The sequence below is a fragment of the Populus nigra genome, chromosome 1, assembly GCF_951802175.1.
Source record: "Populus nigra chromosome 1, ddPopNigr1.1, whole genome shotgun sequence".
NCBI classification, from domain to species: domain Eukaryota; kingdom Viridiplantae; phylum Streptophyta; class Magnoliopsida; order Malpighiales; family Salicaceae; genus Populus; species Populus nigra.
In genome coordinates, this window is record NC_084852.1 from 47,959,313 (window position 1) to 47,973,941 (window position 14,629).

Sequence of the window (14,629 nt, forward strand, 5' to 3'; positions counted from 1 at the left end):
GAGATTCATGCATGCCACTATACAACATATTCTTCCGATCTTATGATCTGTCGACAAACATGAAACTATTCAGGTTGAAGTAGCTAGCCATAGCTTAGACAATAGCACCGATCATAGACATATGATTAGGAGCTTAATTTGGTACGTATTAGAAGGGTTACATTGATCACTAAGGTTACACATGAAGGCTTAGGAAAGTAGGGTCGAAATAATTTTGACGGGACAGATGCGAAAATATTGTTGCTTCAAAGTTTTATAAAAGAAATCATATCTTGCCCTAGTTTTGGATAAAAACATGTTGCCCTATTCTTGGATGAATAGATATGTTGTGTAATAAATAGAAGCTTTGAATATTATTTCAAAACAGAACTTGAAGAGTAATGAAAAGAAATCTTATACATGATCTTGAAATGATTAAATTTATCATTGCAGTGATTGCTGGGATAGTATATAAACATGAAGAACTCACAGACTGTGCCTGCGATGAGGGCCGAGAAAAGAAAAAGATTTCAAGACTTGGTGGAAGAAGAAGAAGAATACGTGGGGCTTGCTTTCCCTCCTTTCGATGAAGAAGATCTCATGGCTGCTGAAGCTTCCTACTTTGACTTGTCTGAAGAATTGTTTTTCAGTAGTGTCCACGATGATCGTAAAAGTAAGCCATACATGTCTACCTAGCTTCCTGGTGTGCTTGATTTTTTATAATGGTTTTCGTTTCAACTAATTTGATTTGACTCGTTTTGATCAGGTGCGGAAAGAGTCGAAGGATCTTCAGGAAACCTCAGTGCAGTACAGATCAAGCAGAAGAGGCATGGTAAAGGCAAGGACATGAAGGTTTTAGAGGAGGTGTACAGGCACAAGGACATTAATGCTTGTAAAGATACAAATACCGAAACAAAAGCTAAAATCATCGAGTCTAAGAAGACATCGACAAAAGCTGCAATCGGTGATGGAGTCTCCCAAGAGGAGAAGATTAATTTGGCCAAAAGGAAATTTCACGAAAGATACGAGCAAATTGCGAAGGGTTGGTGACTTTTAAATTTCCCACATCTTTATTTTAGTTTCCTTACATGCAATGCACCTTGTTTTTGTACTGTAAGATCTCAATATATATTATTCTCATGTTTTTGCTTTCCTTGCGATCACAGAGAAAAAGAGGAAACAGATTCAAGTTCTTAGCATATCAGAATTGCCTCAAGTTCCTCGAGAGAAATGCAGACCTGTTAAGTATCGCAGTGGTTTTACACCCAAGTTCAAGAGTTTTGCTGGTTGCCACTAGCCTGCTACAAGTCGCAGCAAGAAGCAAACAACAGCAAAGACAAATCGACTCAGGAAATGGAAGGGTGTCACCTGATCAGAAACGAAAAGATGCAACTATTTGAGATTTCTTGATTTCTTGTATAGGGATTTAGAGTAATTTCTTCATTATTAGGATTTAGATTTTCCCATATAATTATTTTTTTATGTTCGTTTGTTTAATATTGCACGATATTGTACCTTTCTCATTTTATCAATAAAAAATCAGCAGTATTTTCTTCACATGGTATTAGAGGTAGCTAGGTTTTCTTCCTATTAAAAAAAAAATGCAAAATTAAATAAAGTTCTAAATTGAAGAAAAAAATAAAAATATCTAAACTAAACTAGAAAATAAAATAAAATAAAATAAAAAAATGCTCTTGCATCAATTTGCTATTTTTTTTAGTTATTAAGAAGCATAAATGTCCCAAAACCCAAATTATTGATTATTAGAGAGATTTCAGTGATAATTTGAAGAAAACGATTCATTAAGACATCAAAATATAGTATGGGTATATAATTGACATGAGAATCAATTTGGGTGCAAAGTTAATATCATTCAAATACTATGGGGGTATATTTTGATGTTTGCAAAAAAAAATAAAAAAAACCTAGCTATCTAAATGTTTTTGGAATTTTTTATTTATTAAAGTAATCTATTATAAACATAAAGACAATAAAAAAAATAAAAATATAGAGATAGAGACGCTAATGATATAGACAAAACTCAAAATTAAGGCATAGATGAAATTGTTTGGTATTGTAGTAATGATTGTTTTTTAAAATATTTTTTTGTTTATAGATGTATCAAAATAATATATTTTAAAATCTTTTTTATATGAATACGTCAAAACGATCTAAAAAACATAAAAAAATTATTTTAAAACAAATAATTTTTTTTTAATTTTTTTTTAAAAATACTTTTAAAACACAAAAACAAACGAGTTTTTAGAAGTTTTTCCAACAAATTCAGAAACTGAGTTCTTTCTACAAAAGCTATCCTTTTACCCTACTTACTGCTTGGTATACTTGCTTTTCCTTCTATTATCATTCGCTGCTTCCTAGATTAATTTTTATCTGCGTCCAGATTTATTGCAAGTATTCTTCTTTATCCACTAATCCCTATTTTTGGATCAGTGATACGTTGTTCATATGGAAGCTTTGATTTATTTCCAAAACAGAACTTACTAGAGTATTTGAAAAGAGATCTTATGTGTGATCTGACATGATTAGTTTTCTCATTGCTGTAATTGTTGGGATAATATATAAACATGAAGAATTCACAGACTGTGTCTACATTAATGGGGGCTGAGAAAGAGAATATTTTCAAGACTTTGTAGAGGAGGAGGAGGAGGAGGAGGAGGAAGAAGACGCGGGGCTTGCTTGCCCACCTTTCGATGAAGAAGATTTCATGGCTGCTAAAGCTTCCTATTCCGACTTGTCTGAAGTGTTTTTCAGTTGAAGAAGTGTATTCCGACTTGTCCGATTTGGCTGGAGTTTTAAAATCATTAAAAGTCTATGGGATACAAAGTTCATGGCTTAACGAAGTCATGAACTTGGGGATAAGATAAACCTCTATCTGTACTCAATGACTGCAATCTCTGGTTTTGTTTTATTTTGACTGCCAAATCTTGGCTCTGTGGTATCTTCTGTCGCCCGTCTGGGTTGCTCTGTGCCACCTTCTTAGGCCTTATTCTTCTGCTTATAAAAAAAAAAAACAAGGTGATTGATTCTTGGAAGGAATCATGGTGAATCTTGTCATCTAAGCTGGTCATTTTACGGAGTCCTGTGAGAAACAGAACAGGCATGTTTTAGGCAAGAATCAAATAAGGGAAGGCGTCTGATGAGCAATGCCTTCCCCTTAAGCAGCTGGTACTGTCAGAATATTTCCTGACAGACCCAAGGTTCTGACAGATGAAAGCCTCCCCAGACATGAAAAATTGTTGTCATTTAAGTTTATAGCAATGACCTCGATCCGGTTCTCTCAACTTTGATGATGAGACTTCCCAACTTACAACAACATACACCATCCATTTATCAGTACAAAGTTTACAGCACGTGCATCGACATTTTGAAATATAAGAATAGAGGATACACGAAACCTTGATTCTCAGAGCAACCAACTAAACTATTCTAAAAAATAAGTCGACACTCTTCCATTCTTTGAAAGGCAGAATCAAGGATGCATTGAGATACAAATCCCCTAATGTCAAATCCTTTGCAAATTTGATGCGGACGAGAGTGAAAGATAAGGGATTTTTATTAGAAGTTAAAATCCCGAAGAACTAATAATAACATTATAATTATGAAAAGACTCTCAAAATATTTAATTTTATTTTTTTATATTTCTATTTATCAAAATACAATCTTTTATATAGGAAAAAAAACTAGAAAAGCATTATAATAAAAAATACGAGAATAAAAATAGAAAGAAATAAAATTAACTAAGAAAAATATTTGTTTTTCTAAAAAAGTTCTTACATCAATTTCTCTGGGTTAAAAAAAACTTGTTCCCAAGTTTGGTCTTCAGTTAGAAATTATCTTTCATGAAGAATACTTTTTTTATGTGTGAGCCACCCTATAGAGGGTCCTTAATATCTTTATACAAACCTCCTCATTATAGGTTCTTAATGTAACGCCTTTCTGCTTTATTGTGAATTTATAACACAATACCTCTGTAGAGGTTATTTCATCATAGATCTCATTTTTAGGGTTTCGAATGACAGCAATTCATATGAATGGAAATAACACATTGATTTCTAAATGTTTTTTTCTCTAGGAAACCTCCTCATTTTCTTTTACATAATCTCATCATGTTTTATAACCTTTTCTAGCTATGGTTGTTATAAAGAATATTTGCTAGCAAATAATCATCAATAATCATTGTATTTTGATACCAATTTATACAGATATGAGATAAGGAAAAGGGATTTTTTGTAGCCATGGTTGATTGATCCACGCTTTGATCTCCAAGAGACCAATCATCTCTTCCTTCAAACAACCATGACAATGTCACCACTTGTTAACCAAAGCTGAAGTCACCGCCAACATCCACACCCATTTTTGCCTCATTTTTATTGCACTACGGCACTTCTTGCTGTCGTATCTCTTTGATATTTGCCTTTTGTTAACTGTCATTGATTTTTTTTTTATCTCGGAGAGTTGGAATTATTCGAGGAGCCTTTGACTCGGTCAATTTAATTATCTTCTTTTCCGGCAACACTCGTTTACCAAAGCCAACGAAACCAACAACCAAGTACTGGTCATAATAACAAACTCTATGTCCGAAATATCCTTAACTTCGACTATAACATAGATGCCTTGACATGAGATCCCTCCATGCTCTAAATATTACGTAGAAGCACGCATTATGCCATATCTAAAGTTTAGGATAACCAGCATGCATCCCCTTTTTTTACTACAAATGCATACACTGATATAAAACTCAACGGTGAAAGTAAACTCTTAGAATGTGTCTGGGAACGCGGTGCCAACCGCGTTCCCAAAAAATTTAATTTTTTTTTGTTAAAATTTAATATGATTTATACGTTTTGGATCGTTTTGATGTGCTGATATCAAAAATGATTTTTAAAAAATAAAAAAAAATCATTGGCATGTATTTTAGCATAAAAAGTTATTTGAAAAGCAACCATTATGATACTGTCAAACACATTCTTAGTGTAAACTCGGTGTTTCATGGATTTACATCTGGCTTGGTCAAGTCATTAGGTCAACCTCACCGACCTGGGCGAAACAAAGGTTGCCCTTTTATACCAGGGACACGATTCTAATCAATTATTTGAGGTTGCCCTTTTATACCAGGGATACGATTCTGATCAATTATTGGAGACACCTTCATCACTTAAATTGTATTTTCTTCCTTGGTAGAAAATAAAGAAAATAAATTGGTACCTCCCAATTTTATTTTGGATGAGGGAATTAGTTTCAACCACGGTTTTAGAAATCTAGGATAAATAGCAATTTATTCATTGAGAATAAATTTTGCAGGATGTAGTTCTTACTGGGAAAAAGAAAACAAAAATTGTAGCATGATTTGAAGCATAATGAAAAAAAGAAATGAGCACCTTTCCTGTTTCCTCGTTCGTTTCCGTTCCATTCAAAATGTCTTATGCTTGATTGCTAGAATGATAGTACTTATTCAACGGACCCATTTTAACCATCAAAACCCCAAAGAAATTCTCGAAAACAAGTAAAAAAAATGAGTCAGAAATTGGGGCAAGCAACTCTATCCACTCTCATTAGAAATGCATAGGAAACCGAATTGTCCCTATCTCACAGGTTATTTATCATAAAGATAACTTAGCATGTCCATGCATGTCAAATGCATCATCCTAACTACCCATCCAACATTTGTTCTCCAGTCATCATGAAAGTCAGCTTTACAAATTGTAGCTCCCCTACCACTTCAATGTTTTCCCAAACTCTCCAAGAATTAAGCCAACTATTTAAATTTTGTTCACTAGGAGACAACAGCTACCTTCCTTTCCATCTCTTTTTTTTACCTTCCTTTCCATCTCTTTTTTTTTTTTTGTCATTTTTTTCTACATAGTACATCCTGATAGGACTATAGGATGCGGAGAGGAAACCTAAACAGGTTTTCCATAATCTTAGTCAAGGAGATGCCCATTCAAAGTAATGACAGCGGGCACCTCTAGTGGCAGTCCAGTTGCCACAACCAAAGAACAGGCTACCTTGCTTCGGTCCAGGCTTTCGAACCATTCCTTTGCTGCTCTTCACACCACAGAAACAGAAGGGGTGATATGGGAAAACAGGAATATGAATTTCCTTAAGCTTATGAGGTTGGTGTGGTGCAAGGGACAGGTTCTCAGCGGACTGCTTGCATGACAATGAACTGTCAGTTGTGTGCCACATCAGTGAGTTGGTGATAGAGAATCTGATGCCCCGGCGCATAAGTAGAGCAAGCAGACGAGCGGTATTTTTGGCATCATCCAGCCCACAGTGAGCACGGCCCTGCCAGTGTAGGCCTGCCGTCTCAACAGCCTCCTTCAGACATCTTGCACCACCAAATATGTCACGGAAAGGAACTTTTAAGTTGATCCATCTGGCAAATGTAAAAAAAAAAAATTGAAATCATGTTAAGAGGGACTTTCAACATGTCTGCCAAAAAATAAATGCAACAGAGTTCCAGTTTATTCACAATGAAAAATAGCTTGTGCAGAAGATTAATACATTTATAATGGAAAGGTTTTTAATCAAAAGGCTAATATATGATCATTTACCGGTTAAAATAAGGAGGCTTCCTGATCTTCTTGAATCGGCACTCAGATTCCAACATCACCCGACAATCCCAGTTCGACCATGTCACCACGGCAAATTTGGTGTTTTTTATCCCTTTATTCTCAAGCCATTTATCATGCCTAAGGAGTGCCTCACTAAGAGTAACACCTCTGTCCACCTGGAACCACACAGAAATACAAGAATAAGATAGAGGTTAAATGAAGTTCATCAAAAAAGTTAAGCAAGAGAGATTAACATAAAGCTAATTCTAAGAAACTAGTTGAGGTAGGAAAACGTTAAAAAGTATGGCCAGCATGCAGAAAAGCAAAGAAATGATTCATATTGCAAAACCTAAGAAAAAAAGGACAGCACTTGCCACTAACTTCTACCAATCCACAAGGTCCCTTCATTCCTTGTGTGCTTCATTGCTCTTTTCAAGCACAATAAAATGCTTCAATATCCATTTGGGACAAAAAAGAAGACTTCTATGAGCCTAAAAGTACTAGTGGTTATATCGCATTGTCATAGAACATTCTTTTTTGACAACATTCCAACTTGGGACAATTGTGTCAGTCCATATCCAACTTTCATTCTATGCCAAGCCCAGTGAAACCAACCGCTGACAATGTTGATACCACAGATTGCTTTGTGTTTGACATGGAATCAATAACCAAATGGAAGTTACACCTGAGAAATTTTATATTACTCCTGGAATAACCAGCAATACTTACTCCATGAAGAGAGCGGTAGATACAAGGAAGAGATAGAAAGCAGAGGGAGTACGTAAAAAAATGTTCATGCATGTGGAAATAAAAAAATCATCTTTGAAGGGTCCCAAAGCAATTTTTCTATCTCTCCATTATGTTTATCTCTCTCTTCATGAAGTATTGGTAATTACTCCTAAAGTAAACTAAAAAATTTCGTTGCACACTATTTATGCTTTTAAAGGGAAAGTCAGTCTGCCAAACCTAGTACAAGGTAAATTGAACACCAATGACAACATTCCAAGAAATACGTACTTATTACTCTTTTCTAAACGGTAAGGAATTCCAAGCTAACCTGGATTTGCTGGATACCAGTCAGATCCTTGCAGAAATCACTCAGGAGCTGATTGCAAGTTGGCCGCACATATGTCTGAAAACAAGCTTCTAGTTGACCAGTTACACTGCTCACGATGACAGATGGAAACTCAATTATCTCTTGTGGATGAGGATTTCTTTCCTTGTCGCAAGTAGCCTCAAAATCTATGACCACAAAATATTGAAAATCTTGGAACTGGATCTCAAATGGATGACCTTGAGAAAACATACTGAAAGGAGCATGCTGAAATCGAGTCTCCGGAGGAAAGGGATAAAACTGGCTCTCAAAACAATTCATTTGGTGCTGCTGCATCTTTTGAGAGTCTGGATAAAAGGTCGGCCATGAGCCAAAATCATGATGGTAGGCAGGTTTGTTGTGAAATTCACTTGGAAGTTCAAGAAACTCACTGCTTAGTGAGTGAACTGGTTCAACAACATCCCTGCCTGGGTGAGCACCAATTTCTTCTTTAAACTCAGGAAACCCTTCAAAGGAATTCCCACAAGGGAATCCCTTGATTTGGAGGCATTTTAAGGAGGCCTCACAGCTCCTTTGCATAGTTTCTGGTAAGAAGAAATGAAACAGAACACTTGAGAAAATTTAATTTTGATAATCTGGTATCATCAACCATATTTAACTATCCTGATAAACAGTAAAACAAGCAAGAGCTGCCAAGTGCGTAAATCCTGGGAAAGGCTCCGAGTAATAAGGTGGCACATCATATGCAAATAAATAAGGCCCCAAAAGGGGACTACATAAAAAAGAAAAAAAGAATACAAAAAAAAATGCTGCTACATGGATAGGGAACTGCATATATTCCTTGCATAGTAAAGCAAAGCCTTTGTAGATAATCTGCACCTTCATATCTAGTGATGTGATGACACAACATGTATATGTTGAAAAAAAGCTAGGATTCTCAAGCTCTAAGATTACAACCATAAACATAGTAGAAAAATAGAGAAAATCTCTGATATTTTAATAAAAGTTTAAATAGTCTGAATATTCTAACAAAAATAAACTAGATATTCCTAATTATGCCAGCTCTAGACCTAGAATCCTTATAGGAAAAGTATTCCAAATTAAAATTCATCTATCTAGTAGAATCTATATACAATAGAATTCCTAAATAGTAAAACACTAATTAAATTAAAAGTCATAATCTAAATAAGAAAAAGAATCCAAATACAATAGGGTAAATAAAGACAATCTTGCACAGTAACTTCCGGATCTTATTTGAAGGACTTTCCAATCTCCGATCATCATGAAATTTTAACCCCATAGGAAACAAGGCTTTTAGAATCTCCTTTCAAAATTTCAATTTGACCCAACGATCGAATTAATAGTTGTGCTTGATTTAGAAAACCATGTCTTGGACTTTCCTAAACTCCTCAAAACCTAAAAATCTTAACCATTAATAAAATAATACAATAAACATTATTATGCCAAGAATACTAAAGAAATTTCCCCACGTCAGTCCACTCTATTTCCGAAAAACTCGCCCTTGAGTTATCTGTCAATAATTGCACTATTCCACTCCAAAGAAACAAATACTTTGAATATAGCATTGTAGCTAACATATTCATAAAGTAGCATGTATGTGACCTATGAACTTCAAAATTTAATTCATGATGTGTACATGCTAAAGAAAAAATAATATTTAATGTTAAATTTTATGTTCCTATGAAGTCCACTTACCTCAAACTTGACCTCCTCATCATCTAAGACTTCCTATATTTCAACTTTGTATATAAAGAAACTTCAAAATAATCTTTCATAATATGAGAATTGTTAGAAATTACCATGTCCTCTATGTTTTTGTTTGAAAGATCTTCATTCTTGACTAAAAGATCATTGTTAGCCACTATCTTATCAAACTTAAGGTCAACAGACTGAAACTGTTTGTCAACACCCTTTTTGGTCATGTTATCTTCAACATAATTAGATAACTTAGATTTTTTTTCTCACCAAACTACTCCACATTGAACATAAAGCAAATAATGCTTATCTATCCAATATAAAATCTCCTCATAATCTTGTATAAACTCCAAAATTAATGATCATCTCAAATCTTTCTATTAATGGAGTTAAAGGCTTACCAGTACAAGTTCAATATTCTAGAACTTCAAACCACCATTTTCTGGCACAACAAGAAAATTTGTCTACTACAAGCCATACTTTTTTATAATAAAGAATCTTGTTGAAATAAAAGTAGGCTTCTAACTCTGTTAACTAATTAATAAATCTTTTCTTTGAAAATCTTTCATTATAAAAAGGAATCTCATTGAATTTAGGAATATATCTATGTTCAACCTGCCTCAAGGTAAGTCTCTAGGCAAATTTCTCTCCTCTTCACGATCCTTGTTTGCATTTCCATCAGCTAAAGGACCTGTTCTTTAGACAGTGCTACCACATTTTGCGATAGTCCTACCACAACCTGCTCTAACTGATTATGTGCCACCTTTTGTGCCCACACAGTGCCCCAGATGACCTCCATTCCTACATTGCGGGGTAGCTTGTTACCATCTCCATCCATCAGATAGGCCAATCTGCTCTGATACGAATTTAAGCAGTGCATAGCGTGGATAGAAATTAGGGTTCCCAAGCCCCAAGGTTATAACCATAAACACTGTAGAGAAATGGAGAAAATCTCTGATATTTTATTGAAAATTTATCTAATTTGAATGTTCTATCACAAATAAACTACACATCCTTATTTATACTAGTTTTGAAACTAGAATCCTTATAAGAAAAGGATTCTAAATTAAAACTTAACTAATTAATAGAATCCATCTAGCATTATGATTATTAAATACTAGAATACTAATTAAATTAAAAGTTCTAATCTAAATAGGAAAAAGAATCCAAATACAACAAGATAAATAAAGATAATCTCGCACAATAACTTCCGAGCCTTATTTGAAGGCCTTCCCGATCTCCGATCATCATGAAATTTTAACCCAAAAGGAAACATGGCCTTCAGAATCTTCTGTCAAAATTTCAACTCAATCCAATAGTTAGATTAAAAGTTATGCTTGATTTACCAACTGCATATTGGACTCTTCTTAAGCTCTTCAAAACCTAAAAATCTTAACCATTAATGAAATGGTACAATAAACATTATTATGACAAGAATGTTGAAAAAAATGTCTCACATCACATGAGCATTTACAACTGCCTTTTCCTTTCTTCTGATATAACCAAAAACTTTACAAGAGGACACTAAGGGAATGAAATCCAACCACAAACTAAGAACTCTGGTTACAAGAAATTGATCTGCCAAATCTATAATGAAAGAAACATCTTCAATAAATGGCTTTTTAGACCAAAAGTGCAGAGTTAAATCCTAAAAATAAGTCAAAAGCAACTCTTCCCCTCAAAAGCCTTCCTTGTACATCCCCTCTACTTTAGCCAAAAACAAGAAGAGTTTAGAATTTTTTTTCTCTTATTCGTATACAATTTTATAGCCCATCAAGTGAACACCTCACAATCTTCAGCATTCCAAGTAAAAGATACATCCCATGACACCCATCCCGAAGCAAAAATCCACATAATAGATAACCAAAGCCTACTTAACCCTAGGCAACAAAAAAACAAGATCTAGAAATAGCTCCTTTTAAATGGTATGACATCAATTAGCTCATCATTCAAACCACAAGAATGCATCTAGATACCAAAGCACAATTATATGAATTTAAAACACCTAGGTCTTTCCCTTCTACCAAACATAAATCACATACAAAGTGCAATTTTAGACATGCTACAACTAGTTGCTTGGCCAAGTTGTTTCTTACAAACAAATCATTTTGTGTAGGTACACAGATTTCAAATCCAACTTTCTGGTATAAGATCAAGACAAGTGATTTTCCAACTGGCAGATGGAGACATACAGGCTTCAAGGTCTCAAGTGGTCTCAATTGTTTATCTCTCATGAAATGAAAAATTGGCTGGAGAGGAAGAGGTGAAACAAACTGTTGTGAAGATGGCAAAAGAGAAGGCCCCTTGTTTGGCAAGTTTTACCGAGATTATTGGAAAACTATCATGGATGAACAAATTAAGGTTTTTAATGGATTTTATTTGAATAAGGTTGCATGAAGGAGAACAAACTTATGTTCATTACACTAATTCCCAAGATATCCTATTGTCAAGGGTTTTGGGCTTTTCAGTTTACTAATGTGCCTGTGTAAAATTTTAACTTAGGAGCCAACAAAATCTGCAAGGTATACACATTCTGCTCATGCTTCTGTAGTTGGGAACTAAATTGGATGTACTTTAGCTAGTCAGCGGATGACATTAGAAGGAGAAGTAAGCAGGCATAGTTGTAGAATTGGGTTTTGAGAAGGCCATGATCAGGTAAATTGATACTTTCTTGATGATTCTTTTGAGGGTGATCAGTGGAGGGACTAGATTATGAGAGTTCTGTCCTCAAGTGTTATTGATTATTGTGAAAGATGAGCCTTCAATCTCATGTTATTCAATGCTATTCTACAAAAAACAAATGGTAAAACTTAGATCCAACCTGGATGTCATTTAAAATCCTCATCAGGGTCAATTTATTAAGGGGATTGAAGATCCTGCTCAATCAGACCATCTCATCAAAAGAATTTATATTTTAAGTACTTTAGAATGACAAGTGTTTTTGGAGAAGATAAATTAACATAACGTTTTCTTCTCTAAAAATACACATTGAACCAAATTCCTCGTGGCTAAAACAACAAATAGTTTCACTAAACTTTTATATTTTCTATATAGTTATAATCACAAGACACCTGTTATGGCAGCATTTATACCAAAATTACATGCAACTCTGCGCCGATTGTACACACCTAAAGCAACATGTGACAGGATCAAGATTAAATTGGTACAGGACCATGCCAGGACCAGGATCAAAACTCTTCAATTCAACAATCACCAAACCATTTTCTGAACCTAGGCTCTAGATGTGGAAACCTACATTGTGCATCCACTCAACAAGTAATAAAGTTCAAGTCACACAAATGCACAGAACACCACCACTTGAGTGTTTAATTCGAGTCTCAAATTCCTCATACGCCTGCAATTTCACACAATTCCTCACTGACATCCAAATCTCCCCAAAGCATAAAATCACATATCCTCCACTCTACTAGAATTTCTAAGCATTCGGGTAGCAATCACTCCACCAGCAACCAAATCAAAAACTGAACCCTCAAACTCCAACCATATCCCTCAGCAACACCACAACACATTCACCAACCTTGTTATGCCTCAAAGCTAAACTACACAGCAGTGATCTTTACCATTCAATTCTCCATTATAAACAAAACCCATTATAGAGAATCAATCAAAAAATATTATTGCATCAAAAAAATAAGATTACACAAACGCACATATAATTGAACTAACACTCAAAATAGATTAAAAAAAAATCAAAATTCAGAAAAAAAGAAAACCCAGAAGAGAAAACACGACAAAACAGAGCATAAACATACCTTTACTTTCAAGGGCCATCATGATCTTGTGTATAATTAAGATCCACCAGCACGTACATCAGATCTTCCTCTGTTTAGCCCACCTATACACACCAATCACAGAGATTAATTACTTACAGGTATAAATATACGGCTCGGCTCTTAATACACCAGATATTTCACTTTTAGTATCAGCATCGAGAGAAATCCAAGAGAGAGGAGGAGAAGATACCTGGTGTGATTGGAAGATGCAAGAGACAGGGAAGGAGGTTACGCAGCTTATGCTTATAAGATACTCTATTTTTTTTTATATAATATAGTATAATTATATTAGTGATATGTATTTTATTTTTAACATAAAAAATTACTTTTTCCGAATAATTAATCAATGACTGTGGTCCACTTTCTTAAATCAGTTTGTTTTCATATTGCAAATTTTAAAAATATTATAAAAAAAATAATTTATATTGCTTTGGATTTAAATGATTTGCTTAAAATTTAATTAAAAAAATACATTTAAATTTAATAATAAAAAATTAAGATTCTGTGAAAATCTTATTGAGAATAAATTTTGAAGGAAAATAAAATACTAGTATGCATGCAATTAGGTTGCTGCTTGGTTAAAAAAAACTTATTAGTGTTTTTAAGCACTTAAAGGGGAAGTGTTTTTTTAGAAAGTTGTGGACGCAAGGAAGAGACAAAAAAGAGTAAAAAATAAATTAATTGCTCGAGTTATTAAGAATATTAAGAATATGTTTGGAAATATGAGTTAATTTATATTTTTTAAAATTTTAATTTTTTTGTTAAAAATAATTTTTTTAATATATTTTGAATCGTTTTGATGCGTTGATTTCAAAAATAATTTTTTTAAAATAAAAAAAATATTATTTAAATACATTTCGGTATGAAAAATATTTTGAAAAACAACCACAACCACATTCCCAAACAGGCTCTTATGTTACGTGGGTTATTCAGTAAATTCAAATCGTTATTGTTTGGAGATTTTTTTAAAAAAAAATCATATTGTTTTGAATTTTTAAAAAGTCTAATCAAATTTTAATTAAATTGATTAAGCTAGGAGTTAATTTATTAGTTAAATCATATTTAATAAAGTTAACTTTCACTTATTTAATTTGAAAATAAACTTAGATTGAGTCATTAGATTTACTTAACACGTGTAGGGTTTCAACATTATTTTTTTTGCGTTTGAAATTGCGTTTAAATATGTTTAAAATATATGTTGATGTAAAAAAAAAATAAATAAAAAAATTATTTAATACATTTTAAGAGAAAAAATAATGCACCATAATACCAAATATACTTTAAAGCCAATCTGGAAACGCGGGCCAACTCGCGTAAAAAAAGTTTATTTTTTTTACTAAAAAATATGTTTTTATATATTTTTGATCGTTTTAATGCATTAATCTCAAAAATAATTTTTAAAAAATAAAAAAAATTATTTTAATGCATTTCAACATAAAAAACATTTTGAAAAACAACCACAACTACACTTTCAAACATGCTCTAAATTGGTCTAAGGCGTAGTTCTTATG

At 33.5% G+C, this 14,629-nt stretch overlaps 1 protein-coding gene across 2 annotated transcripts; it reads right to left on the reverse strand.

Annotated features, from left to right (window-relative positions):
* Positions 1–5,524: 5,524 nt before the first annotated feature.
* Positions 5,525–13,421, reverse strand: LOC133681104 (uncharacterized). 2 transcript variants are annotated; one of them, XM_062104207.1, is made up of 6 exons: positions 13,309–13,421; positions 13,098–13,180; positions 8,040–8,192; positions 7,612–7,955; positions 6,555–6,730; positions 5,525–6,376 (listed from the first exon to the last, which is right to left on the reverse strand). In XM_062104207.1, the coding sequence occupies exons 2-6, from the start codon at positions 13,117–13,119 to the stop codon at positions 5,926–5,928; spliced, it is 1,146 nt and encodes a 381-aa protein (XP_061960191.1). In that variant the 5' UTR covers positions 13,120–13,180; positions 13,309–13,421; the 3' UTR covers positions 5,525–5,925. The 2 variants fall into 2 exon arrangements, with proteins under 2 accessions (XP_061960191.1, XP_061960190.1); XM_062104206.1 differs by having other exon boundaries at positions 7,612–8,192.
* Positions 13,422–14,629: the final 1,208 nt, after the last annotated feature.